The sequence below is a fragment of the Nyctereutes procyonoides genome, unplaced genomic scaffold, assembly GCF_905146905.1.
Source record: "Nyctereutes procyonoides isolate TBG_1078 unplaced genomic scaffold, NYPRO_anot_genome, whole genome shotgun sequence".
Taxonomy (NCBI): Eukaryota; Metazoa; Chordata; class Mammalia; order Carnivora; family Canidae; genus Nyctereutes; species Nyctereutes procyonoides.
The window spans coordinates 17,267,454-17,295,305 of record NW_026575021.1 but is presented as its reverse complement, the minus strand read 5'-3'; the positions used below and the strand labels follow the sequence as shown (position 1 = coordinate 17,295,305).

General features: G+C 39.3%; 1 protein-coding gene and 1 pseudogene across 1 annotated transcript; both read left to right on the top strand.

Annotated features, from left to right (window-relative positions):
- Positions 1-1,015: 1,015 nt before the first annotated feature.
- On the top strand, positions 1,016-8,960 carry EPGN (epithelial mitogen). Its single transcript, XM_055340550.1, has 5 exons — positions 1,016-1,094; positions 1,628-1,717; positions 4,542-4,662; positions 5,413-5,565; positions 7,568-8,960. The coding sequence occupies exons 1-5, from the start codon at positions 1,052-1,054 to the stop codon at positions 7,620-7,622; spliced, it is 462 nt and encodes a 153-aa protein (XP_055196525.1). The 5' UTR covers positions 1,016-1,051; the 3' UTR covers positions 7,623-8,960.
- Positions 8,961-25,105: 16,145 nt separating this feature from the next.
- LOC129519493 (elongation factor 1-alpha 1-like) lies at positions 25,106-26,488 on the top strand (annotated as a pseudogene).
- The last annotated feature ends 1,364 nt before the right edge of the window (positions 26,489-27,852 follow it).

Sequence of the window (27,852 nt, the reverse complement as noted above, 5' to 3'; positions counted from 1 at the left end):
ATTGAAATTCCTGGTAGAAAGGCACAACGCCTCAGTAAACCATGTTTGTAGAAGTTCTTTATAATAATTTGGGGCAAGTGAAAATTTACGGGAGGCTCTCTATATTCACAAAATCTAATAGGAGTAATCACATTTTTGGCCTTTCAAATGGCATTTTAATAATCATAACTAGATTAACAGTGAGAAAAATTTGAATGTCATGTTACATTAAAAACTTTCTGTTCACTAGACATACCAAACCTCAATATTTTATCTTAGAGGAGATGACATCATCATCATCACTTTGGTACTTTACTGGTTCTCTCTAGCCTAATCGAGCATAGATTGAAGCTTTGTAGCTCTAAGGAAACTGGTAGCCTGATCCATTTACTCAGAAACTTCTTAAATGGCAGAATGACATAAAGGCAAATGTTACGCTGTTAAAAATAATCATTTTTACAGAACTTGTAATGGCAAAACAAAGTAGCAAAAAATAAAATGGAGTATGAAACCTCTCTTTTCACCCAAATTTCATTTTCTCTCCTGCCCCTAAATTACAGACTATCTGAACTTGCAGTGGAATATGGCCTCTGTGCCAGAGGTGGTGTCACTGACAACAGTTTCGAGATGTTTGATTCATATCCCGGCGATGCTGCTTCCTGGTTTGCAAATATCAGAACTCTCCTTTGTGGGCATCCTAGGTAGGTGGCTGGCAACTTTGGAGCTGGCACAAGTCTGTTCCGGCAATGGGGCCTTTCCCGAATTTAGATTCTTTTTTGTTGTTTTAAGTACTTTTACATACACGATTATGCCCACAGGTAACAGGAAACCAGTGTTTCAAAAGAAAACTTGATCACATTGCCAGATAGCACGGGTATTCTAAACAAGTGCGTGAGCGCCTCGAGGGCTCTACCTACAGCTGCTGCCAGAAGTACATATTTTTTTGATTGGTAAGAACTAGCAGATGACGCTTCATGAAATATAAATGCAAGAAAGACTCAGGAGAGAGCATTAAAAACCTTCCACCGTCAGTCTAGGAGGATAAGAAGGACACTGTTAGCAGCAGCAGGAAATGGCTTTCGGAGTCCCAGTATCTGTCTATCTCTTATTCAAAGGTAGGTAGTTCCTTTTTGCCTTGTTCATTCTGTATCCCTGTAAAATACGAATTAATGAGAAGTTGGCTTTTAACAGTCGTCTTCCGTGACAAAGAAGGGAGCAAGGAATCTGTGAATTAATTGAGTTCCTTATGTAGTGTAGATTTGGCTCCTAACAGGTTGGGATACCCCCTTTTTTGAGACCTGTGTGTTTGCTCCATACAGCCGAAGAGCAGTTGATATATTCTAACTACTATGCCATGGTATCCTTGTGGCTGAATCACCATACACATGTACCCACTTCCTCTTAAGAGTTAACGTATTTCTATTTTTTGGAATTGTAAGGTAGCCACTAGAATTGGTACGGATGGGAAACTGTCAGGAAACTACCCCTGTCAGGTTTTGGATCTCACATGTAAATGGATTAAGAATGGACACAAATGGGAAGAAGTAGACTAATTTTTGATCTGTGACTTGTGCAGAACATTTGATCTGTGGCTTGCACATAGGAGGCTCACCTGCTAAAGATGCCTTTCCCCCACCCCTTCATATAGCAATGACGGCCCTGACTCAAGAGGCAGCCATGCCGGGAACACCTCCAACCACAATCCAGCAGAGTAACTGGACAGCTAACAAAACAGAAGGTATTTTCTTTACACTTTTGTTATTTTAAGTGACTTTTTCTTTTTTTTTTTTTATCTTTGAGAGATATTTGGATTGTGATAAAAAGCAACGTTGGACGTTTTTAATAATATTTTATTATTAGTAATCAGTTCTTTTAGCACAATGCAATTAAATGAAAGTGACAGGCAAATGTGCCAGCAAAGAATTGCCTTTTTAAAATTTTGGGGCAAGTAAAGGAAATGAGAGACACAGAAGTTGTCTTTAGTTACTGCCCTGAATGTGAAACATGCCACATTTTCTGCTTGGCTCCTGTTTGGTTCCCAATAACCCATGCATGTCCTGAGGCACTTTGTCGCCGTTTTTGGCATTCTTGATGACTGGTGTTTTGATATCGTCTTTTAATCTGTGACCAGGACTTGGAAGCCAAAGAAATTATGACAAAATGAAGCCATAATCCATCTTTGGAAAGATCTTTTTTCTTGTTTTGTTTTGGGGACCTTTTGTTGTTGTTTTATTTAGCCTACGCTATATGTCCTAACCACTTAGACCCAATTTTGATGATATATTTTCTTTCCTATATTATTACTATGACTATTATTATTAGAATAGCTTCTGGCTGTTGTTGAGCATCAGTATTTTTTTAAGCCTGTTTGAACTCTCAGAGGTGAACTTGGAAAACTTGTTACCTGCCAAGACCTGTTACCAGGTGGTGATGGTTCTCACACAAATCACTACCCACCCCCCCTTGTGAAGATTGGTAATGTGACACAGGACAGAGGAGACACCATATCTTGCTCTCAGAGCCAGGCAAATAAAAAAATCAAGTCAGATAGATATTTTGTTCCTGAATATGAAGGCAAGTAATATTTAAACATTCCTCACTTCACCAATAATTTTTAAATTAAAAATAATTTACTTATAATATTTTGCCCATTTGACGTTTGAATATCTATCCATTTGCAAAACAAAATCAGGGTGAGCTTTAGAATAATTTTTAGCCAAACTTCTTCATGTCCCCTGAGCCTTTGAGCAAAGAGAAAAGTTCTTCACCGGCAGATAAATACTACAGAAAACTCAAGTTTCCCTCAGTGACTTACTTCATAACAGTGCACCCAGCACCACCTTTTTACTTCCTTAGTAGTGAAAGTTTTCCAAGTTACAGACAATAATAATAGAAAACAGGGGACAGAAAATATCATCTCTACAGGTTTCCTTTGCTTTCTTGATGGAGAGCTTCAGTCCTCCCCCCCTCCTTTTTTTTTTTTTTTTTAAGATTTTATTTTATTTATCCATGAGAGGCAGAGACACAGGCAGAGGGAGAAGCAGGCTCCATGCAGGGAGCCCGACATGGGACTAGATCCCAGGTCTCCAGGATCACACCCTGGGCTGAAGGCGGCGCTAAACCACTGGGCCACCTGGGCTGCCCTCCCCTTTTTAATTTAATTTAAAAATCTGCATCCAATACCTCAGGAAATGTTTAATAAATTTATAACTAACATTCTTCTCCTTAGGAGAAAGATGAGGCTCTCCAGCATACTCTTTGTTTGAAGATATCTCCTTTCAATTCTCATATTTTCTAGCAAATCCTGCTTCAGGCTTGGTTCATTCAATCTATTTAGTCTTGAAGCAGGAAGAACCTAACACAGTTTATAAAGGGAAATTCTTACTAGCTTACAGTTAATTATTAAAATGAGATACTAAAAAAAATGAGATACTAGATTCACAACACCACATTCAAAAAATGAAGGTGAATTTTAAGGTAACGTTGTGTGTTCTCAACCAAAATGAAGTTATATGACAGTATCTTATTGGCGGCTTACCTAAGATTTAGTATTTTCAATATAAAAAAATACGCCTTTTTAGATCTTTTTTTTTCCCCTAAAAACATGTAAGTAGGATTCTGTTAATCTACTTAGCAAGGCAAATACGATGTCACATGATAACTAAGGATGAGGAAATATGTTTATTCATAACAATGACAAAATAAAATGCCACTAATTATGCTTGAGACAAATTTAAGAATCAGTAATTAGGTTTTTACCAAACAGGACTCAAGTGTCATTCCCACTGCATATACCCCAAGATTGGCTCGGGCCTGTATCTTCAGTACCTCAGGGAACAAGGAGTAAGCATCCTGAAACGTTTGCGTTATGCCAAAGGGAAACTTCCCATAGAGACTTCTGGCACTTGACCACAAAAGTTTTGCCAGATGCGGTCGTTTGCATGATGTTAGAAGACAAAACCCAGATTTTCTCATTCTATCTGTCTCGAGGGCTTTCCCCACTATCTCATAACGCCTCTTAACTGAGTACAATTTCCAATTAATATTCAAAGGTGTGGTCTCAACTCCGTGAAGCTTGAGCTGTAACTTATTTCTGGCTTCTTGTATAGGTCATAACAATGCCTCTTCTGAAATCAGGCTCAGTGCTCCCTTTGCAGTTACCTTCTCAAGTGGTTGTCCACAGGAGAGGTCATCTTCTCAAGTGCATTATCTCTGTAAACCCAAATTTCCTACGTGCTGACTCCTTAGGTGTAAAGCGGAGAATTAAAAAACGAGAATCAATGCTGCCACCTTTTGGCAAACTTGTATCTATACCTCATTGTGCAGCTTCTAAAGAACAGCTCATGGGTCCACCTCCACCCCTTAATTAATTAATAATATGTCTAAATGACATTTACCTAAACTTTGTGAGTACAACCTGCCGACCGAATTAGCCAACAGCTTAAAAGGCAGAGCACCCAAAGAATACCCTTAAAATTAAAGATCTCTTTACATATGTGTGACAAATATACTATAAAAGTATGACCCACTTCATCTGTTAACATTGTATGTCCTTTTCCTAGTTGACTACACGGAAGGACCCATAGCCTTGAGGTTCTCACATCCTTGCCTGGAAGACCACAATAGTTACTGCATCAACGGTGTTTGCGCATTCCACCACGAGCTGGAGAAAGCCATCTGCACGTAATTGCAAAGAACTTTCCAAGTCCTAGAGATGGGAGGAGATGAATTTATGTTTCACATGTTTCTATGCGTTTCACATAGCACATTTCCACACGCCTCTCTCTTATCTAGTAAAAAGGGTACATCATCTGAACATGATTCACTGTATTTGAATATCTAAGGAGTCTTTCTCTAAACTACCTAATCCTCATTACTCAGAAGTAGGGTTCCCACATTAGCAGCTTCTGTGTAACCTGGGAGCTTGTTAGAAATGCAGAAGCTTATGCTCCACCTCAAAACTACTGAGTCCAAATGTGCACTTTAGCAGTATGCAAGGATGATTCGGAGTTTTCACGGGGTTGGTTGATTACAGAATGAGGTGAAAAAGACTCTATAGCAACACACTACAGGAATATAAAGTTCTAGAGCAATTAAGTACTATTTTTATGATCATTGCTTTGCTAGGCATTCTCCCATGAAAGAGCAGATTAGCAATTTTCTTGATCAACCCATGGAAGTGGACTACCTTGCCCCTCTACCCATGAGGGAACTTACAGTAATATGGGGCTTTAAAAAAATATATGGGGCTTTAACGATTTGATTATTGTGAAATACAGAGCTTCTTCAATACATTTAACAGTTGGCTTTCATTTGGCATTTTCTGCTTTAAATTACACTCTGTGGAAATTTTTCATTCTTTGAAATTGGTCATTTCTTTATATCTCTACCACTATGAGTTTTACAATTATATATTCTTTTCTTTTTTTAAAGGTGTTTTACTGGCTATACTGGAGAAAGATGTGAGCACTTGACCTTAACTTCATATGCTGTGGATTCTTACGAAAAATACATTGCAATTGGGATCGGCGTTGGATTATTATTAAGTGGTTTTCTTGCTATTTTTTACTGCTACATAAGAAAGAGGTATGAGAAAAATAAAATAGGAAGTCACTGGGCACTTGTTCACTTGATGAATATTTACTGAGCCCCTATGATGTACCAAGTACTGACATGTATAATTTTTTAGTAAAAATGGCTGCAGATATGGCAATTTCCTCATATTTGTTTTGATGCTTTTTCTTATAAACACAGAGAAGCAGTACAAATTTAACTGCAATTGCATTAGAATAGCTCCAATTTACAATTTCCCTACATCCTCATCTCTGTCTGCCCACGTCAAAGTTACAGGTAAGGAGGACAGGAGGTCCCACAAGAGAAGAGGTAAAGCATGTCTTGTTTGCAATTATATATTCAGTGCTAAATACTGTGCCTGGCATACAGTAGACACTCAGTAAATATTTGCTGAATGAACAAATCAAGAAATGAGTATTAAAGGAATGAAAACGTATGGCAGGGGCAGCCAGGTGGCTCAGTCGGTGAAGCGTCTGCCTTTGCCTCAGGTTATGATTCCGGGGTTCTGGGACTGAACCCCACATCGGGCTCCCTGCTCAGCAGAAAGTCTGCCTTTCCCTTCACTCATGTTCCCTCTCACTCTCTCAAATAAATAAATAAGTAAAATCTTTAAAAAAAGAAAAAAAAGAAGAAGAAAAAAAAAAGAAAGAAAATCTAGGGCAAACATGGGCCTTTTTTTTTCCTTTTTTTTCAGATTTCAGTTGAGGGTTTATTCAGGAGATTCTAGTCTACTGCTAAAAGCCTAAGAAAATAAGCTTGATCCACAAGTATAAATTACTTGTGTTATCCGCACTGGTAATCTTTTCTTAAATCCATGTAACTAGGAAAAAGGCAAGAAATGTGAGCTACATTAAAGAAAAAAGTGCAAATACATTTCCTTTGCTGTATCCTATTCACTAAGTTGCCATTTTTAAAACGACCAAAACAGATTGTACAAAATAGAAAAAGATTGTTTGCTTAGTAACGGCATCTAAGAACATCTGTTATGTCAATTGTAGATCAATTGATATAAAATCAGTCCTGCCAATTGATTTCGTTATGTCAGTTGCCTAAGAAACCAAGAAAGGAAGAGAAAAAAATAGGAAGTAACCTTTACTTATTTTTATTTTTTTTAAAGACTTTATTTATTTATTCATGAGAGACACACAGAGAGAGGCAGAGACAGAGGGAGAAGCAGGCTCCCCACAAGGAGCCCAACGTGGGACTCAATCCTGCATCCCGAGATCAGGACCTGAGCCAAAGGCAGACGCCCAACCGCTGAGCCATCCAGGCATCCCTTGACCTTTTAATGTTAACAAGACTACTGTTGGAGGTCAGATTCCTTAGCAGCAAAACCTAGGATGGGGATTCTTGTGCAAGTCATTGGCCGAGGGTGTGCTCCAAGTGAACCCTGGTATGGAGAATGGAAAAATGGACTAGAGGAAGAAAGTGAGCAAAGATGAGGACATGACTTTCACTCTGTCTAGCCTTGGCCCAATTGCATAGGAAGACCTCAAATATAAACGGTCTCCCAAGAGAGTAAAGGATCTTGAGTTTGTTTGCTTTTTTAAAGATTCTACTTATTTATTCATGAGAGACTCAGAGGGAGAGGAAAGCTCCCTGTGGGGAGCCTGGATGCAGGACTCTATCGCAGAACCCCGGGATCATGCCCTGAGCAGAAGGCAGACACTCAACCGCTGAGCCACCCAAGCATCCCAGATCTTGGTTTTAGTGCCCTATGTCATCAAGCATGGGTGGCAGGGTGCTCCCGGTGGGAAAGAAGGCGAGGGCTTGCAATTTCCCAGGAATCTTCAGGCTAAGTGCCCTGTTGGCCAAGGGCCGTCCTCTGGAGAAGGAGGCAGCTGTGAGCTTGTTGACAGGTGTAGCCCCAGAGGGGTGGGAGGGGAGTAGGTCCACCCCACAGATTGGAGGTGGGGACACCAGGAGCAACAGCTATACCACAGGATAGATGTCATTCTCAATGAATTATACAGACAGCAGTCAGATTCACATGGCAACCAACATTCTGTTTTAGGTGTCTAAAACTGAAATCACCTTACAACATCTGTTCTGGAGGAAGACCCCTGTGAGGCCTCTGTAAGAAATTCTCACGAGGCATTTATAAAAGTCAGCGGGCCCCAAACTGAAATCTTCAACTGAAACAACAAGCTGACTGGACTGGAAAATAACGGAAGTTGGGATCATGATGAAATGAGGGAATAAATTTCAACGTCGGTCTTCAGACTTTGTCATTGTTAGGGCGCCATGGGAGCCGAGGGAACAAGCTACAGTGACAGAAGTCAGGTTCATTGTCCTACTCTGGATTTGTTGCTGTTGTTATGTGCTTATTGTTCTGATTGCAGAAGGACTGAGTTTCACGCTTCCGGCCATGTCAGATGTGAATTTTCATGGCAATAATGATCAAGCTTGCAGCAAGTCAAAGCAGTGCCAAGCTTGGGCTCTTCATGCCCTCGCTACCGCCAGTATTTTGTATCCATGCTCTGTGGACCTCATCCCATGCTGCTTTCGTGGTAACTAAAAGAACGTGATGTCAACTGTCTAGATGAGGTCAGTATTATGACCCCTCCAGGGATGCAAGCATGTGCCTGAAGCCTAAACCAGAAAAAAGAAAATGCCATGTCCAAGGCAAACATACATCATGCCCACCTTGCGACAATAATGTGTAGCCTTTATCTGTGAAATATGGAATAAGCTAGAGTTTTTAATGACTGAAAGCTTTCTGGAAATTGAGTCCCGAGTAGGCGAAACATTTCTGTTTCTGCATGGATTATAAAACTCTGTGTTGGACTTACTGCTCCCCTAATGTTTATGTTCATCGCCTCTTCCTGTTGTTAGTGGAACTACCTGGTGACTACCCATTTTGGCTGAAATTCTAGAATTCTACTAATAAATAAAATGCTACCATTTGCCCTGAAATAGAAACTGAAGAACTGGACATAGGAATTTTTTTTATAGGAATTTTTTTCATCAGCCAACAGCATCTGGAAACTTTTGTTCCCATTTCTGGATACTTGATAGCAGATTTGCACAGAGCGAGAGATAATGGAACAATGGCAGAAATGCCTGTTTTTAAATTAGAGTCCTTCCTCTTTAATCCTATTTCTTCCCTGTAAGTCGAATAGTCTTGTGCAGGTCCTTTAATTTCTTTGGGCTTTGGTTTTATTTCTACAAGGCCCTGATAGCTTTAAAATTTGAAAGTGTTTTCCGTGTTTGTTCTGCTAGTGGGATTATTCTCAACCCCACCTCTGTCCTCTGCGCCACCTCTAATCCCCAGACACACCACTGGATATCATCTCAGGTGTGCATTTTAATGTTTGGTTTGTAAAATGATTAATTAAAAACTTGTTTTGCAAGGAAGTGAAATATGAAATTGAAGAATAAATGTTATCTACTAATTTTCTTTTGGATTCAGTCTGAAACTACGGACTTTGTTTTCCTCCATTGTGATGTGGATAAGCAAAACAGTTCTGATCACAAGATGGGTTAAAAGAGAATCAAACACAAATGTTCTTTAAAAAAAAAAAAAGATTTTACCTACTTATTCATGAGAGACAGAGAGAGAGAGAGGCAGAGACACAGGCAGAGGGAGAAGCAGGCTCCATGCGGGGAGCCCAATGTGGGACTTGATCCCAGGGCCCCAGGATCACAACCTGAGCCTAAGGCAGACGCTCAACCACAGAGCCACCCAGGCGTCCCTCCGCTCGCTCCTAAACAAAACTTTACAGGCTGTCTCCTTTGAGTGGAAGGTATTTCTCCAGCTTTGTTTTTCCTCCATAAGGAATTTAATGCAGATGAAGTGCGTGTCAGCACTTTCTGCTTGTCCTCACAAAGTATGCAAAGGTTACATCATACCAAAAAGTGGGGAGGTGAAGGTTCCTCCCAGTGACTCCAGCAACCGCACCTAGAAAGCTATGCTCTTCCTGGGCATTTCAAAAAGGTGTTAAAAAGCTAAGGAGAGTCCAGGAAGAAGCAATAAAGCTTAATTAAGGACTGCCTCCTGATGAAAGGAAAGAGGAATTAATGCCGGAATCTGGGGAGGTGATAACCTAAAAAGTTATAAATATCTGCTGTCTATAAATATTTCTGAATTGTAAACATAATATAACTGAAATTAAATAACACCAGACAGAGAATTAAAATCTCTAGATTGCCAAAGCAAAACAGAGACCAATAGAGAATCCAATACTGTGGAATAGTGTGCGTTCAGGGTATAAAATGTCCTCCCTCACCCCATGAGAGACAGAAATGTAGAGTGTGGCTTAAGAGAAGCCATCTGTTTGTGGTCCATCATACAAAATAGTCTTCGGGTCCCATAACACCTAGATTTAATTTTGCAGGGAGAAATCTTGGCATTCCTGTAGCAATATTCACATATGCAAGTAGAACTTGAGTGAGAAAACATACAAGATGTTTTGCAAATTTTTCGTCTTTTTTTCCCTCTTCTCTGTATGCAGTAAAGACCTTGGGAAAAGCCTGCCAGGGAAGCCCTGCCTCAGCACTACCTTTACAGCTTTCAGTCATGAATTATTAGGTGAGGTGGATCATTTAGGGAAGAAATGGGAATGTTTCTGGCATCTTTGACTAAATCAAACTGGATCAGGAGTTCATTGATTTCATTCAATTCCTGTTTTGTCTTCTTCCTGTGTCTATCCTTCAGTCTTTGAGAACACATTCTTAAGTCTCGATATTCATGAGTGCTTCATTAATTAGTATATTGGACCATGCTAGGGGTAGGAGCAAACACTGTAACTTCAGTCATATGTGAACCAGTAAATTTACAAAAAAGAATTTTAATTACTTGTTATTGTATCCTCTTTCCCCAAATTACTTTTTTTTTAAAATAATCTCTATACCAACATGGGGCTTAAAATCATGACCCTGAGATCAAGAGTCCCATATTCTACTGTCTGAACTGGCCAGGTGCCCCATCCCAAATTACTTTTTGCATATTATGTTTTTGTGATGTTTGAAGTAGATGAAATTAAAACATAGGTTATCTTTTAGTGTTTCCTGGCACAATACAAAACCTAATCCTTTAATTTTGAATTGTCCACTTTGGTGACATCAAGAAGATTTCTGTTCCTTATATGTAATTGAAAAAAATTTTTTAAAGAAAATAACAAGGCCAACATCAGCAATTTAAGCATTTGATGTTGGACATAAGGACAGTTTTTGTCTGCAGAACACCATGAGTAAGCCATCTAACTTCTGGTATTGCAAAATGTCACAGACTCTCTGTAGTGTGATGTAAATATTGATATCCTGCAACCCACATTCATGGGAAGGGTTACCAGAATCTTTCTATTGCAAAATACCACTCTTTCTGGCTTACATCATGGCTGCATGACATCAGATTACTAGCATCTGCCAAGATGAACTAGAAATGTTGAAATTTAATTTGTCAGTCTGGTACTGCTAATCTGGGTGAGTCCACATTTCTGTCCAAATCTTGGCGCAGCCCTATTCAGTAGCACATTCAGGAGCAGATCTTCCAAATTCACCTCCAGATTCCTGTTAATTATTCAGTCCATGAGTGCACAGCTCAGAGTACAAGAGGCCAAGCAGTTCATTTCCTAAAAATGCAAAGGCTAGGCCCCTATAGAATATCCACCTGAATGAATGAGTCCCACCGTTTTATTTCACCCCTCTGCCAAGACTAAGCATGATGGCTATTCCAGATTGTGGGCAACACCCACAGCCTCCAAAGAAACATCCCATATAGATTATGAGTGTGATTATAGGGTAACAAGGAGAATTGAATTTTTTAGTTGGGTCTCATTTATAATATATCTCATGGCTTTTCTTTATAATTTTTATGTCTCAGGTGTTACTGGAGCATAAATCACTTAGATTGAAATTCGGTTAGGACCACAGTCAAGCAGGTATCAAGCCAGCAGTGCTTTTGATCTTTAAGAGGATATTATATAGGCTTCAAGCTTTCTGGAAAGAATGGCATGTATAGATCTTTAAAATTGCATGAAAATATCAATTCAATATTGAATCTCCTCAAAAATCGTGTTAAACTGATAGTGTAATATAGCTACCAATTACAATGTTTGAAAAGCATTATTAGCATTATTTTAGTGAATCCACAACTGTGTGTAATTGAGGGTAAGAGAAAAGTCTAATCTTTGTCAAGGTCACTTAGCCTTTCAGTGGCAGAGCCTAGATTTGAACAGATAGACCTAATGCCAAAGCCCCACATCTAAACTCCGTATGATAATGCTCCCCAATATTTTATGGAAAATATTGGTGTTAGGGGGTTTGTTTCTTGATGAGCTTAGAGATAATATCCAAGTGGTTTGTATGCAAGTGAAAAAAAAGTTCTTTAAATTATATAAAATAATAATCTTTGTCATAGATCAACCACAGAAACTCCCTGCTATCATCTGCTGATTATTAAGATCTGCATACTGGGACACCTGGGTGGCTCAATGGTTGAGGGTCTGCCTGTGTCTCAGGGCATGATCCAGGGGTCCTGGGATTGAGTCCCGCATCGAGCTTCTTGCATGGAGCCTGCTTCTCCTTCTGCTACGTCTCTACCTCTCTCTCTCTCTGTGTGTGTCTCTCATGAATAAATAAACACAATCTAAAAAAAAAAAATCTGCATACTATCCCTAGGGCGGGGCCAGAACAGGGTTCCAGTGCCCGCTGACAGATGAAGGTACATTCTGGGGAGAGGCTGTTGACTGTTTTACCTTCAGATAAAAACCCTGTTTTACCTTCAGGACTCCAGGATGAGGAGGTCACTCGGGAACACTTGACCCCAGCCTGTGAAAAAGGGACACACCTAATTGGGACACACCTGGCTTAGTTTGGTGAGGGGATGGGGAATGCGTGGTTTCCCCATCTACAGAAAACATTTTTTAATCTCCTTCCCACCACATCACCCTTACAATCCTACCCCAAGTCCCACATACACTTTAAAGAAAGATGCTCAATGACAGTGGCCCACCAAGGGGCAAAAACTGGAAGCAACATTAAAAGGATTGATGCAAGGGATGGACACTTGAATGTCCTGCGATCTGGTCCAGCTGCGTGATAGTTTAACTTTGTCGGGGCCCTTGGCACATGATGTCTTCATCTGTTAAGCGGAGTTAAGACTCTCAGGATGATCTCTACACTCCCCTTTTGGGTGAAAGTTGTGTGTGGAAAACATGCAGCCTTCACAGCACATCCAGCCTGAAGATACATTTCCTTTGACCCTCATGGTGTTTATTTTAAAACAAGCTCACATTTAGAAATCTAGGTGTTTTAATATATTTTTAAAAATCTAGCTATTTTTTTTTTAAGCTTCCTTTGGAAAATCGAAGATAGAGAGCGCTGGTCCCACATGCTTGCAGTGCCTTGGTGAGGCGCTTGCTCTCAACACCTCGCCCGCCTCTGTCATGCTGCTACTTGTTCAGGGTTTTATGGGCCTTTCAAGTCTGCACCCTCAGTTCTTTGGATTGATTTTAAGATCCTGCATCATCTCCGCTCCTCTGAGTGTAGCCATCAGGTTGCCTGCAGAGGGCCTTCTTGTACAGCAAACCGAACGAGCCAGAAAGGACCATCAGAGGCCGGGCCACCACCGAGAAGGTGCTTCTGGGAGAGCCCACACTCACCTGGAAGCTGACAGGGGCGGCATCTGATGACTCAAGCCCTCTGTCCTGCCCACGCCCTCAGTCGCTCTCTGCTATAATCCTCACCAGGTTTGTTGTTTTCTCAGAGCTCAACCCTGCTTACGTCACCTCCGTGCTCAAAAACCAAACTGACTCCCCATCATGCACCAGATTCAACAAAGACCCCTCTCCCAGCAGTCTGAAGCCCTCCCCGGGGACACCCAGTTGGTCTCTTTCTCATCTACCCTTCCAGGGTTCCCTACACCAACCACAGCTGCACTCTGCTCCCTGAACAGACTCCACACGAGTCCTATCTGTGCTGGGGTCTCTGCTGTTCCCTCCACATACCCGACCCTCCAACATCTCTGTCTGCCTGTTTTGCAAATACCATGTTTCCTTCCTTTGAACGCCCTGGACATTCATGGCCGCCATCTCCCTGCCCCAACGCTGTGCCTTTTTCATCTCCCAACACTGTTTACATTTTACCTTGTTTTATGATGACTTTTGTTCCCGGCTAATTTCCAGTGGTAATAATACTGTACTTCATACACTGAGTTTATCCCTTAGACTGGGCATAATGCTAAGCAATTTATAGAGCCTCCTTTCAAACCTCAGAGACAGCCAGGAGAAAGGTTTTTGTTTGTTCTGTTTTTAAAGATTTTATTTATTTATTCATGAGAGACACAGAGAGAGAGGCAGGCTCCTCACAGGGAGCCGGATGTGGGACTTGATCCCAGGACCTTGGGAACATGCCAACGGCAGATGCTCAACCACTGAGCCACCCAGGAACCCCACTAGGAGAAAGGTTTTATTGGAGGTTGTGGTAGATAGTGGTTCAGGTGAGTCTTTGGAGTTTAACAGACTGAGGTTAAATCCCTGCTCCTCTGCTTACTAGCTATGCCACTGTGATCAAATTTCTTAACTTTTCTAAGCCTGAGTTTTGTCATTTGCAGAAAGGGGATCATATTTCTATCTCCTAAGTGTTTTGAGAGAAATAAGAAATGCTCAATAAATATTAGCTTTTTTTATTAAGACTGACTTCCATTTTTCAGATTAGGAAACTGAATGTAGAAAGTTCTAGTAACCTGTTCAATGATATACACCTAGTTAAGTGGTGGAACCTGGATTTGACCTCAAGGATGTCCAGTTTCAGGGCCTGATTCCCTTGGCACAGTACTTTGACCATGGCTGATATGTGGCCCTGCTAGTCAAAGCAGGATCTGCAATCTCAGAGAGCTGGAACCCCCAACTGTTTGTTAGTTCTGTGATGGAGAATAAAGTATTTAATTGCTCTAAATCCTATTATAAAATGTGGATAATAATTACACCTAACTTGTGTCATTTTAAGACTAAGTTAAATTTGGGCCATCTGAGTGGCCCAGTCATTAAGCCTCTGACTCTTGATTTCGGCTCAGGTCATATCTCAGGGTTTTGAGATGCAGAGCCCTGCACTGGCATCATGCTGGGCGTGGAGCCTGCTTAAGATTTTCTGTCTCCCTCTCCTTCTGCTCCACACCCCTGCTAACGTGCACACATGCCAGGCACTCTATCTCTTTCTCTCTCTCTCAAAACAAAACAAAAGAAAACAAAACAAAAACCCCACCTAAGTTAGCTAGCCAATACATGTAAAAATCTAGAACACAGTGCTCATTCAATAAATATTACTTAAAATCATTTAATATTGAGAACTTCTGTTGAAGAAGCTTTTTTGGTACTTGATACAGTTGATTTTATTCTGAGGTGACATATATCTTCCTAAAAATCATCACCCTGCAAAATTGAGCAATAAAAACCATAGGGCTTACAGGAAAACTGAGGTTAGGGGTGTGACATTCAAAAACTGTCAGTGATACATTTAAGGGAAATAAATGAGAACTAATAAAAACCACAGCTCAGTTTGGTACACTTTAAACGGTTAAGGAATAAATAGTTCAGTATATTGGGCACTCTAGAAGAACACATGCAGTTGCTTGTAGAAGTGAGTGTCAGAAGACTTGATTGCGAATTATCGTCAAGTGATGGAGGAAGCATTATGGAAATGGGGTGGAGACTTGTACCAACAGATGTGGATGGGTATAGCTCATAACACAAACATGAACCAAGGTAGCTGGTTTATATTTGAGATCCCGGCACGTGTATGTGTGTTCGAGTAGCCCATGCAGCTCACTCAGCAGCTCTGTGCATTCCCCTAGCAGTTCTAGCCTCATTCTGCTCAAATTATCCCTTTATGTTAGAATAAATTGATGTTTTCAAAACAAGCTTTCAAACAGAACCGACTATACCGTGAAATTATCACAGCCTTTGTCTCTCGACCTACCTTAATTATAATTATGAAGCACTTGAAGTATTCTGATTATATTAGGCACTAAAGGGGGATTCCTCAACTAAATTTTAACAGGAATGTCAAGGACATCACTCCAAAGACCCTGTTACTGTGGATTTGAGTTCTCTCAGACAAACTTGTTATTATAGTGTTTGCTCCTTCCTTAAATGGATAGAAAACCTCATGACCTCTTCCCTTCTTAAATTAATTAACACTAAGATGGCTTTCCTCCAAATATCACTGACTTACAGTACAAATGGGAAGAGATCCAATTTTTCTTCCTTTCATTATGATTTATTCCCTTCCTATTTTTTTCTCACCCTCCGAGGAAACTGTTCCTTTTGTTAAAACATCTTTCAATGATGCAGAAGGGGAAAAAAAGTTTGCTTCCTGCAGCAGTCTATATTAGGCAATAAACTATGCTAAATTGCAGACATTCTAGCAGCAAGGACTTAAGAATGAACAGAATGACAAGAAGGGGCCCTTAAGCCGAAGGAAATTCCTAAGAAGGAAAAGTCAAACTTGGCATATGCTGGAGTCCTCAGGCCTGTCTGGGTGGGCTGGGCAAGGAGGTGTGCCTGCAAACTGGGCCTCTGGGCAGAGTGAAGTCCATGTGCCTGAGGAACAGGAGTGCTTCCCTGCCACTGGGCAGACCTTCAGATGCTCCTCAGGTCAGGATTGACTATCCTCCAGTGGTTTGTTTGCATGGCTGAGGAAATATATGGCATGTGGTAGCATGCAGTAAAAATTCATGGGTTTGCCTTGCCAGCAGCCATGCTGCTTCTGTAAACAGCACCCCTGTTGTGCTTGGGAGTACCATCCTCCTTCACCTTCACCAAAACTGGGTTAGCTGTTCTTACCTCACCCCTAATCCCAGGGGCACTCAAAAGCCTTCCACCACCCCTAATACGAGTACTCACTGAGATGCAGGCTTGTGACCTAATTCAAGTCAATGAAAATCAGCCACTGGGTGTCTTTTTTTCTTTTCTTTTCTTTTCTCTTCTTTTCTTTTCAGGAATCTTGTACCTGATGTGAGGCTCCAACTCACGACCCCGAGATCAAGAATCACGTGCTCTACCAACAGAACCACCCAGGTGTCCTAAACCTTGGGTTTGTATTGGAACTCTCTACTATAAAAGTTCTCTCTTTTCCATTGGATTGCTAAATTAGCAGAATGAAATCTTGGATTTTTGTCAAGGCCACCATTGCTGCCATATGACAATAGCCTGCCTAAGAAGGAAATTACAGCAGAGAGAAGCAGTGAGAAACAGGGAAGGGATTTTGACCCCTCACTTGAGCTATGGTGGAGGTTCTAACTCTGTCCCTGGACTTTTTATTTTATTTTATTTTATTAAAGATTTTATTTTTAAGTAATCTCTACACCCAATGTGGGGTTCAAGTTTATAACCCTCGTTAAAATCCAGAGATATAACTGTATGAAATCATCCATCTTGCTATTTTATACTATCCTGTACATTTGAAAAATATCTTATTTTGCAGCTTCAAAGAAAAAAAAGTCTTCCCCTGGTAGAATAGAAAACCCAATCAGAGGGCCAAATTACAATTGCTTAAAACTTCCTTCAAAGTCAATTTCAGAATCACCTTGGATAATAAATTGGATTGAAGAATGTTGCTCATGCAGCGATAGGCCGAAGCCAAGCTGAAGAAGGTGCCGTTATAAAACAACTCACATAGTAACAAATGATTAAAAGATTGAGCTCAATCCAGTTTTCCTTAAACTTAAAATTGGATGGAAGCAGAAAATTTCACGGCTATAAAATATGTTGTTGGGCAGCCCCATGGCAGTGGTTTAGTGCCGCCTGGGCAGCCCAGGGTGTGATCCTGGAGACCTGAGATGGAGTCCCACATCCGGCTCCCTGCATGGAGCCTGCTTCTCCCTCTGCCTGGGTCTCTACCTCTCTCTCTCTCGCTCTGTGTCTCTCATGAATAAGTAAAAAATAAAATCTTAAAAAAAAATCTTAAAAAAAATATGTTGTTACTAAATTTGTGGATGACATTGGTAAAGACTTAAATTTCTGAACTGCTTAATGGTAAAACAACCAAAGACATTTTAAAGAGTTTTTTGGTCCTTGGTATTGATTGGAAAAAAAGTACAATGTATACATCTACGGATAAAATTTATACACACAATTCCTGATGGGATGGTCCATATCAAAGCCATTGTGTGCTGTAGCTCGACTCTCCTTGTCTTAAAGAGTCTGCTCCATGCTTTTCTCCATGTGTCTGATGGGTTCATATAAATATTAACATTTATTAAAACAAAACAAAATAAAAAATGACAGAAGTTTTAATGTTTTTGTTTTAGACAAATGTGTAATACAGTGAAAATTAATTAATAAGCAATAAAATAAGAAGGCTTTGAAAACTTGTTCCACTCATATGCTGGTATAGAGGAACACAAGTGCTTGTCAGTTTTCAAACCTAAAATTGAGTAATAGTTTTCTATATTAATGATTAAAAAGTGATACTATTGCAACAATGAATTTGTAAAAGCTAAAAATGGAAAATGAATTAATGGCTTATCTTAATAGCATTAGGTTTAAAAGCTGGCTTATTTAACAAATAAAACTGCTCAGTCAGGTACTGTGAATGTTTTCATGAATAATAAATTTGATTGTAATTTCAGCCATTTACTTTATGGGTTAATTTCTGCCACTGATAATGTAGTATATTCAATTTACTTGAATTCAAGTAAATTATAAATTCTAGTAATTTGTGTGTGTGTGTTTTTTTTACCTAATCAATCAGAAAATTATAATAATTATAAGTAATTCCCAACAGATATATTAGGGTTGACTCATTATCAAAATCCCTATGGTTCAGACATTCTTCTTTTTATTAATTTACATTTTAAACACTTCTCTGGTGCCATTTCTCCCTGAAAAATATTCTCTAATTAATTCTTCAGATCTAGTGCATAGTGTATGGATTTCAAACTGCAGGATAATATTTTTTGTTTTTTGGTCTTTTTTTTCTTTTTCAAGTTTTTATTTAAATTCCAGTTAGTTAACATACAGTGTAATATTAGTTTAAGGTGTACAATGTAGTATTCATCACTTACATACAATACCCAATGCTCATCTTAATACAAGTGCACTCCTTAATCCCCATCACCCATTTAACCCAATCTCTCCTCCAGCAACCCTCAGTTTGTTCTCTATAGTTAAGAGTTTGTTTTATGATTTGCCTTTTTTTCCTCTCCTATGTTCATCTGTTTTTTCCTTAAATTCCACATATGAGTGAAATCATATGGTACTTGTCTTTCTCTGACTGATTTATTCTGCCTAGCATACATAGTACTCTCTAGCTCCAACTGTGTCATGGCAAATGGCAAGATTTCGTTCCTTTTTATGGCTGAGTAATATTTCATTATAAATATATGGAATAATGGAATATTATATATATTATATATATATACACACACAGATTTTATATATATATACACATTATACACCACACGAGTAACTTTGTTATCTATTCATCAGTTGATGGGCATTTGGGCTCTTTCCATAATCCAGCTATTGTTTTTTTTTTTAAAGATTTTATTTATTTATTCATGAGAGACACACAGAGAGAGGCAGAGACACAGGCAGAGGGAGAAGCAGGTTCCATGCAGGGATCCCGATGTGGGACTCGATCCCAGAACCCTGAGATCAGGCCCTGAGCCAAAGGCAGATGCTCAACCGTTGAGCCACCCAGGCGTCCCAGCCAGCTATTGTTGGTAATGCCACTATAAACATCAGAGTGCATGTGTCTCTTTCAATCAGTATTTTTATGCCAAAATTTAGTGTGCCCAGGAATCATATGGAAGGGATATTCATTAAAATGCATATTTTTGAACTCTGACACAGATCAAGAGAATCAGAATTCCAGGAGACAGTCCTAGGAGTTGAAGTTTCAATGGTACTGTATCTCCTCCTCCCCATTCCCAATTAGTCATAGAAACACATTGTTGGAGATCTTTGATAGTAGAGATGAAAAACAAGCAATATGATAGTTTTCTTTGTGAGGAATATTGCTTCTAACTCTATCATTTTATTCTTTATGTTTTTAAAAGGTAGGAAAAATAATCTGAAATATTTAGCATCAGACATTTTCAAACAGATTGCTCTTAAAAGCCCCTGTTCACAGTATGTGGTAGAAATGTTTATGTACAATTTAGCCATAAGATTTTTTTTTTGGCTTTAAAATTATATGAGTACATTGGTTCTAGCTTGTTGAATGGAAACATGAATAAAATAGGAAATAAATCTTATTGCAGTTAAAATTATGTGTCATGGCTTTTCCTATGTGTCATCCATGTAAAATTTTTCATATGCTAATTCTTATTAATGTGGGACTGTCAGACAAAATAAAAATTTGGTTAGTGTCACCTTCACCATAATAAATGCAGGGAAATTTTTCCTTTTTAGAATAGATCTGAAAATGTTCTGACATGTAAATTGATTCTGAATCCCATTGTTGTGCTGGCACTAGGAATGTTCTACACTTTCTTTTGTGTCAAATTGCTACCTTTCAGCACATTCATTTTTGTAATTTGACTTTCATTGCCTATCATGTTATCCAAACAATATCTTTTCAAAAGTATAGGTGGCCTTTCAACTATCAGTTCTGTTTTTGTTTCTTAAAAGATTGTATTTATTCATTCATGAGAAACAGAGAGAGAGAGAGAGAGGCAGAGACACAGGCAGAGGGAGAAGCAGGCCCCATGCAGGGAGCCCGACGTGGGATTGGATCTCAGGTCTCCAGGATCACGCCCTGGGCTGAAGGTGGCGCTAAACCACTGAGCTCCCCGGGCTGCCCTATCAGTTCTGTTTTGAAGTACTTTGTAAACTTTGAAGTACAAAGTGAGACAGGCTGAATCTCAATAATCTCACTTCAGCGGAATGATCATTTACCATTAAGACAACTCTGTCACAACAAAACTATGCATATAGATCTGCTGTATTGTCACTTAACACAGCTGCAGAGCCTGATGCTATCACAGGGGTTCAAAACATAACTTCATAGAGTTCCTTTTTCTATGGTTTCTGATATCATCACAATTGCTTCGTTTTTATGCTTATATTTTAACCTGGAAAATGATGTTAGTGTCGGAAATTGCTGTTGCATGACTGAACTCATAAGAAAGAAATGGATATGATTATGTATCAAAAAGAGAGTGATCCCAGAGTCATGGAGTAGAAACTGAAGTTATATGGAAAGAAAGGGATAAGTGATTGGAATCTATAATAGATATATGTCTTGGGCTGAGGATTTTAAGATCTTCTTCTGGGCAAATATTTAGAGCCCTGTGCTCGAAAAGCTTTGCTCTATCTATGTACAAGGACTAGAAAAGTTCCACCTGTCAACTAAGATTCCCAGTTGGTGGAAAAATACCCAGTTTAGGCTGTGAGTAGAAACAATCAATTTCAAGAGAGCAGAGCTTGAAGGTATACAAAATAATGATACAGGGGCCAGAAATCACATTACTCATATAGCATGGGACAACCAAGCTGAGCAATTGAATGTAAGACAAAAGAGAGAAAGATTCAAAGCCTATGACCTGGGATGCCTAGGTGGCTCAATAGTTGAGCGTAGTTGAGCCTTTGACTCAGGGCATGATCCTGGGGTTCTAGGATCGAGTCCCACACCAGGCTCCCTGTAGGGAGTCTCCTTCTCCCTTTGTCTATGTCTCTGCTTCTCTCTCTGTGTCTCTCATGAATAAATATATAAAATCTTTTGAAAAAAACAAAAAAATTAAGCCTATGACTCTAATTGCACCTAAGCTGTGTTCATCGTGATACCTTATAGAGAGATCTCCATAGCCAACAGTAGATAGATGATGGCCTTCCAGAGAGTATGTTTCCCACTTAAGATGACCACATGGACAAAAATTAGAAAACACATGAAGAATATCAGAGAGGAGAGTCCACAGACCCAAGAATTGTGGAATTAACACTTAAGTAATTAGAGGACTTGTGATCTAAAACACTTTTTAAAATGTGTAGCTAAAATTGTTCAAAGAGATAAAGTAAATCATAAAGATAAGAGTAAGGAATTGAAAAATAGACAAGTGAAAATCTTAAATTCAGTCTTTGGGATTAAATAAAATCCTGTAGGTAGATTAATCAGTAGTTTAGGCACAATAAAGAGAGTCACCAAAATGAGGGAAGATCTGAAGAATCACCTAGAATGTGGCACAGAGAAAAAGAAGTATAAGGCATGAAGACTTCCAAAGTAAGTCTACATCAAGTAAAACCAGTTAATTAATATAGTGAAGCTCTGGAATAAATCATGCAGCCTTGGATGCACTTGAATGAAAAAAATCTGCAAAGATATGACGTTAGATAAAAGACAAAAACTAGTATATATAGTATGGTTTGGTTAACTTGTAACCTAGAGACCCAAAAGGTTTGTTTTAAAAAACTACATTTGCTAAAATATTTGCTCCAGTGAACTATTCACACTATGTTTGCATAGAAAACAGATGTGAAATAAATCCATTATGTAGGATTTCACTGCATTTTCGTAATCTCAATTATGCCTAAGTGGCTTGATTACACTTTTTAGAAAGCATCAACATCCTTTGTGGCTGAGTGTCTTTATTTTGTTCTTACTATTAAATGGGGGTAGATTTCTGTGGTGGCATTGATTCTACCTAAATATTTTTTTAGTATTTCATTTCATTTCATTCTGTTGTATAATAATAATCTGTTTGATGGGAAATTTGCTGTTATTCTAATTGGCTTTTTTAGACAACCTATCTACTTTTCTTGGGAAATTTTAAGAGTTTTTGGTCCTTCATGTTCTGCAATGTGATTGTGATCTGTTTAGGTGTGGACTTGTTTTTACTCATTTATCTCAAGAGCAGGCACACATCTCCAATGAGAGAGTTGATGTTCTGCTTCAATTCTGGAAGTCATTAGCCATTATTTCTTGAGAGCTTCTAATCCATTCATTCTTATGATATTGAGTGTTTTGTCCAAGACTAGGGCACATCTTCCAATTGATTCAAGTCTTCTGTTATATCAAACAATAGCATTTTAATATTTTGTTCACAGAATTCTTGCACATTTCTTGTTAAAGTTATTCATAAATACTAAAAATTGTATTGGTTATTACTATAAGTTGAATCTTTTTCCATTTTATGTTCTAACTGGTCATTGATTATATATAAAAGGGCCATCAAATTTTGCATATCAAATTTGCTTCAGCCATCCTACTGAAATATCTCTTTGATTGCAATAGTTTAGTACTTAATTCTCGTGTCTTTTAAAGATATAAAATCATTTCTTCTATTAATAATGATAAGTTACCTCCCACTACTCAAATATTTTGCCTCTTATTTCTCTCATCTAATGCTAACTATTATACTAGCTAGTAATAATTTGTCTCATTTCTAACTTTAGTATATCTAGTGTTTTCCACTAACATACTATGGACTCTTGAGTTCATCTATGTATAATTAAAACAACTTTTCGTTTATGTTTTACTCTAAGTATTTTTGAAATAAAAATGAGAGAAGCCCGAGTGGCTCAGCAGTTTAGCCCCTGTCTTTGGCCCAGGGCATGACCCTGGAGACCCGGGATTGAGTCCCGCATCAGGCTCCCTACATGGAGCCTGCTTCTCCCTCTGCCTGTGTCTCTGCCCCCCACCCCCCATCTCTCATGAACAAATAAATAAAATATTTTAAAAAAATAAAAATGAATATTGCATTTTATCAAAAGAATCTTCAGCATCTATGGAGATTATTATGACTTTGCCCTTGTATTAGTATTTTGGGTTAAATTAATAATTTTCTTCATGGTAAATCCTCTTTGCCCTGTTAGCATGATTCACACCTGCTCTTTTTATATCATTCATTTAATGTGCTGCTGAATTTTGTTTTCTGTTTTTTTTCCAGATTATTGTATCAAAATTTATATGTGAAGTTGGTCTAAGGTCTCATTTGTGCTGTTGTTGTTGGATTTGGAGGCCTATATTATACAGAGATAATACTGTAAAGTGATAGTAAAAAGCATGAACTCTGGAGCCAGACTAGCCAAGCTCAAATACCAGCTCTGCTCCTAGTAATTGTAGGACCTTTGGCACATTACTTAACCTCTCTGTATATCTGTTTCCTTGACGTAAAATATGAGGCCTGGTATATTTCTGGTTCTTTCTCACTAGTTGCATGTAACTCTTCAAGTCCCAAGTGAAAGGCTGGACATGTGCTAACAGGGAACCTCTTATTTGGTTCTAAAGTCTAATTTTTGTTTCCATCCGGGTAAGTATGTCGATAGTCCCATTCAGCTTTTCAGTCCCTCATCCACTATTCTGTGTTGGGAATCATTTCAAGGAAAGAGCAGTCCAAAGTGGTCTGTCTAGATGCAGGTCCCTCAGTTCCTTTCTGCCTGGCCTACTGTCTGATGTCTTCAGATCAATGCCTTCTTTCATTTTGCTTCAGTCTTTCTAATTATTCTTAGTGGAGAGGTTAATTCCACATACCATAGTCTCTCCACTTTTTATCATTACTGTAAAATTTAAATAAACTAAGATTTTCTGCTCAGTAATTTTGTTTATATACATTATTTCACTTGTGTTTCTCGATTCTGTCTTCTATGTCCCTTATGTGTTTTAAGCATATTGTCTTTTTTTTCCTTGCTATTTCAAAAAGGTGTTCATTTATACGAAAGTTTACTTCTATATAATTTTTGAGTGCTGACAATGTGCCTCCAGTCATTCTGTTGTCTCATCACAGGTCCTGAGGTCTTCTATGTTATCTACGTGAACTTTGATTATTACTCCAAGCCATGTAAGTTTATGGCAGTATATTGTCATGGTTTTTATCTGCTCAGTGGAAATATTTTTCTTATGAATGTTCTAAACCTGCATTTTCTCTTTTCTTTTCTTCTTTATTCCTATCATAACTTATAATTTGTTTTTTAAATAACAATATACTCAATTCAACAATAAAATATGTATAATGTAAATATGGTTTTAATAGCATTGTATATAATAAGCAGTAAGAGGAACAAGAAAGCTTGGAGGTCAATGGCAAGACTGATTTTTTACTGCCGACATCAGACCCTGGTTCCTGTGCTTTTTTTTCTCTTTTCTTTTCTATAAAATAACAACAAATTTTAAAAGATAGTAGCTATACTTTCTTCCTAAGGGTTTGTAAGAATCAAATCTGTATTAGTTTGCTAGAGCTGTTGTCACAAAATACCACAGATTAGGTAGGTTGAACAGCAGAGATTTACTTTCTGATAGTTCTGAAGGCTGAGACATCTAAGATCAAGGTATTGGCAGGTTTGGTTTCTTCTGAGGTCTGTCTCCTGGGCTTGCCTTCCTGCCATGACTTCACATGCTCTTTGCTTGGTGCAGGTGTTTATATCTGATATCGCTCCATGTCCAAATTTCCTCTCCTTATACACATTGCAGCCAGAATGGATTAGGGCCTACCTAAAGGGCCTCATCTTAACTTAGTTACCTCTTCAAAAACTCTATCTCCAAATACAGTCGCATTCTGGGGGCCTGAGAGTTAGGATGTCAACATAAGAATTTTGGAAGGACAGCTTTTTCACAACAGGTTTGCGGCCAGAAAACAGGTGTTGTGAAAACCACCACTAAACCTAAACCAAAAATGGGACAGGAAAAGACTCACATCAACATCGCCGTCATTGGACACATAGATTCGGGCAAGTCTCCCACTACTGGCCATCTGATCGACAAATGTGGTGGGGTCGACAAAAGAACTATCGAAAAATTTGAGAAGGAGGCTACTGAGATGGGAAAAGGCTCCTTCAAGGGTGCCTGGGCCTTGGATAGACTGAAAGCTGAACGTGAACGTGGTATCACCATTGATACCTCCCTGTGGGAATTCGGGACCAGCAGCATGATGTGACCATCACTGATGCCCCAGGACACAGAGACTTTATCAAACACACGATTCCAGGCACATCTCAGGCTGACTGTGCTGTCCTGATCGGCGCTGCTGGTGTTGGTGAATTTGAAGCAGGTGCCTCCAAGAAGGGCAGAGCCGTGAGCGTGCCCTTCTGGCTCACACACTGGGTGTAAAACAACTAATTGTTGGTGTTAACACAATGGATTCCACTGAGCCACCCTACAGCCAGAAGAGATCCGAGGAAATCGCCAAGGAAGTCAGCACCTACATCACGAAAATTGGCCACCAGCCCAACAGAGTAGCATTATTTGTGCCAGTTTCTGGTTGGAATGGTGACAACATGCTGGAGCCAAGTGCTAACATGCCTTGGTTCAAGGGATGGAAAGTCACCGTAGAGACCGGAATGCCAGGGCAACCACACTGCTCGAGGCTCTGGCTTGCATCCTGCGCCGACTCGGCCACCTGAGATGCCCTTGCACCTGCCTCTCCAGGACGTCTACCAAGTCGGTGGTATTGGGACTGGCCCCGGGGGCCGCGTGGAGCCTGGTGTTCTTCAGCCTGGCGTGGTGGTACCTTTGCTCCGGTCAGTGGTACAACTGAAGTAAAGTCTGTGGAAATGCACCATGAAGCTTGAGTGAGGCTCTTCCTGGGGACAATGTGGGCTTCAGTGTCAAGAGCGTATCTGTCAGAGATGCTCGTCGTGGCAGTGTGGCCGGCGACAGCAACAATGACCCCCCCAATGGAAGCAGGTGGCTTCACGGCTCGGGTGATTTCCTGGGCCTCCGGGCCAAATCGGTGCTGGACACGCACCTGTGCCGGATTGTCACACAGCTCACGGAGCCTGCAAGTTTGCTGAGCTGAAGGAGAACGTAGATCGTCATTCTGGAAAAAAGCTGGAAGACGGTCCCAAGTTCGTGAAATCTGGGGATGCTGCCTTTGTTGAGATGGCTCCTGGCACACCTACGTGTGCTGAGAGCTTCTTGACTATCCTCCTCCGGGCTGTGTTACTGTTCGTGACATGAGACGGACGGTTGCGCGGATGCCATCAAAGCAGTGGACAAGAAGGCAGCTGGAGCTGGCAAAGTCGCCAAGTCTGCCCAGAAAGCTCAGAAGGCTGAATGAATATTGTCCCCAACACCTGCCACCCCAGTCTTAATCAGTGGTGGAAGAACGGTCTCGGAACTGTGTCAATGGGCCATTTTAAGTTGGATAGTAAGAGCCTGGTCAATGATGACAAGGCATCGTCCAACCTTCACAAGGAAAGGAGAACGTTTTGTGGACCATTTGGTTTGTGTGTGGCAGTTTTAAGTTATTAGTTTTAAAATCAGTACTTTTTAATGGAAACAACTTGACCAAAAATCTGTCACAGAATTTTGAGACCCAATAAAACAAAAGTTTAACGAGAAACCCGTGTCTTCTTTTGGCCAACACTGTAACCTTGTATAGTATTCAGGTAAAAGATGAGAGTTGCACAGAACCTATTTCTAGTGTTTAAACTAAATTTTGGGTTAACTGTTTTCCTGGGTGGGAACTTGAGGTTTTTCACCTTGTTTAAGGGAAAAAAACTGTTTAAATACATAGTAAAAACAATGCTATGGGAAAAGGGGGTGTGTTGGTGCAACAAATTTTCTCTTAGATAAGCAGAGTAACACCATAAGTAACACCATAAGATAGTTTATAAAACAGGTTAAATTCTGTAATATCAAAGTCAGTGTGTTGTGTATAAAATTTGTATTCTATCACTATGAAGTCAACTTGTTAATAGAATGTCATGTTTTAGTTTTCTCAGTTACTGGAATGCATTGTCACCCTTACAAATGTTGAAGTAAAAATACCCTAAAATGAGAGGCATTTGATAACATTTTACTTCATAGTAGTGTTAATTGTATCTAGATTGTAGAAGAAAAGCTACTGGAGTTCACAGTCACTTAAGAACTTAGAAATCCGTTTTAAGTAGGAATTTTCATCACTTAACTTCTGTAGAAAGTGACTGCAATGGAAAAATCTCCATTTAGTTCTAAACTAGGTAAACTGGTCTCAACAGTACCACCAGGGGCACTGATGAGGCCTATAAATTAGAAACCAATAGAATTCCACAACTTCAAAACAAAACAAAACAAAAAAAGGATTTTGGAGGAACAAAATTCAGCTCAGGACACAAATCATTGTCCATTTCTGTTTCAAATGATATGTTCTTTATCTTGATAGTGCAAAATTATTCTCACTCTAAAGAAACCAATACAATTAGTTTAACCAGTAGAGATAATAAAGCTATGAAAAATAATTATTTAAATATAAATAATTTTTTGTAAAGTTCATTACAGTTAATGCTAGCAATAAAATACTGTGGTCTATGACTAAGTTTAAAGTGAATAAATAATGTAAGGGTATTTGTAGTCAATATTAGTTAACCTGTAATTTTATGATAACTACAGAATTTATAGATTACTGAATCTTTCAGATTGCCTACAATGTTGCTATTGTTT